Below are 1486 nucleotides of genomic sequence, written 5' to 3'. Positions count from 1 at the left end.
CATAGACTGATCCATCTCCTGGTTCACAGGGGGGGGAAGGACAGTCATGGACTGATCCATCTCCTGGTCCGGGGGGGCAGTCATGGACTGATCCATCTCCTGGTTCTCAGGAGGGGGGAGAGTCATGGACTGATCCACCCCACGGTGCACAGGGGAGGCAGCCATGGACCGACCCCCGCCCTGGTCATGGAAGCCCCCACGGCCATCCTCAGCCCTGCTCCCGGCTCTCCAACACTCACGCCCCAGGCTGCGGTGCGGGGACACGGCGCGGCGAGGCCCTGCGGGCACCGCGCGCCCCCGAGCAGCGCGGCCGGCGCCCAGCGCCGGGGCGGCCCGATGCACACCATGCCTCCCGCCAGCGCTCCCAGGCAGTGTTAGGGCAGGCAGGGTGCAGCAGGCGAGCGCGAGCCGGGGCCGGCGTGCACGGGCTCCGTTACCTTCCTAAAGAAGGGGATGCGCTTGGTGTGGGCGGGGGGGGTGGTGACACTGCTCACGCTACTCTTAGGGGAGCGGTGGGTCTCCACGGCCTCCTCCTCCTCCTCTAACTCATCGGGGTCAAAGGCAAAGCTAGGCATGTCCAGGGCACCTGGGGACGGACGGGGAGCCGGAGCGAGAGGGAGGGGAAGGAGAAAAGAACAGGGATAACGGTAATAAAAAGAGAGGAAAGACGGAAACAGGGATCTGGGAAGAGCAGGAGGATGGTGGGGACAGGAGTGGGGGGAAGAGGGGAGCCATGGGGCAGGATGCCGTGGGTCCCCTGGGCAGCCCCGCCACGCCGCTCTGCCCCGGCTGCCGGCGTCCCCCTGCCTGGGAGAGCCGTGCCGACCCCGTGCCCATGGCTGGGGGGCCGGGACCCACACCGTGCACAGGGGCGCCTGGGGCAGGCCACGGGGGTCCGTCCTGGCCYTCGCCGGTGGTGGCGAGGGAGAAGCGGGCACAGAGCTGCTGTGGTTTACGGGGCAGACGAGGGGGGTCCCGGCAGGGAGTGAAGGACCCTCCCAGCTGGGCCTGCCCCATCCCGGCCGGAGGCCACGGGGACCCCGGACACTCTTACCGCTGGCCGGCGGGGTGGGCCGGCGGGTCCCCGTCACCACGTCGCCCAAGCTGGAGCTGGAGTTGTCTCCCGATTTGCTGGATGGAGAGAAGCACAGAGAGGAGTCGGTGCGCAGGCGGGGACGGGGGACGAAGATGGGGCGGAGGGATCTGGAGGGAGCCGGGGGGACGATCCGGGACGCGTCCCACCTCGAGCTCAGGCGGTTCTGCCTCATCTTCTGCTCCTGCAGCAGCCGCATGTTTTCCAGCTTCACAGGGCTGGGGATGAAGCCGACCTCGCAGCCCTCCTTCACCAGGCGCCCGATCCACCAGTCGTTGTTGTACTTCTGCGCCGGGGAGGGGGCAATGCCTGAAACCCCCGCGGTGCCCAGCCCCACAGCACCCCCACTGCCTGTCCGCCCAGGCCCAGCCCCACGGCATGCCCCCACGCCAC

General features: G+C 69.4%; 1 protein-coding gene across 1 annotated transcript in view; it reads right to left on the bottom strand.

Annotated features, from left to right (window-relative positions):
* The window catches only part of CACNB1 (calcium voltage-gated channel auxiliary subunit beta 1), a 15568-nt gene that overhangs the window by 6869 nt on the left and 7213 nt on the right, over positions 1-1486 (bottom strand). The window contains exons 5-7 of the mRNA XM_085316130.1: positions 1243-1379; positions 1055-1131; positions 400-586 (exon numbers count right to left, since the gene is read on the bottom strand). Coding sequence (XP_085172256.1) covers positions 400-586; positions 1055-1131; positions 1243-1379 — 401 coding nt within the window. The remainder of the gene's footprint in view (positions 1-399; positions 587-1054; positions 1132-1242; positions 1380-1486) is intronic.

Source organism: Rhea americana, unplaced genomic scaffold (genome assembly GCF_003343005.1).
Source record: "Rhea americana isolate MKP2758 unplaced genomic scaffold, rheAme1 scaffold_452, whole genome shotgun sequence".
NCBI lineage: Eukaryota > Metazoa > Chordata > Aves > Rheiformes > Rheidae > Rhea > Rhea americana.
Note: the sequence above shows the minus strand (reverse complement) of the source record. Positions and strands in the feature narration are given on the sequence as shown.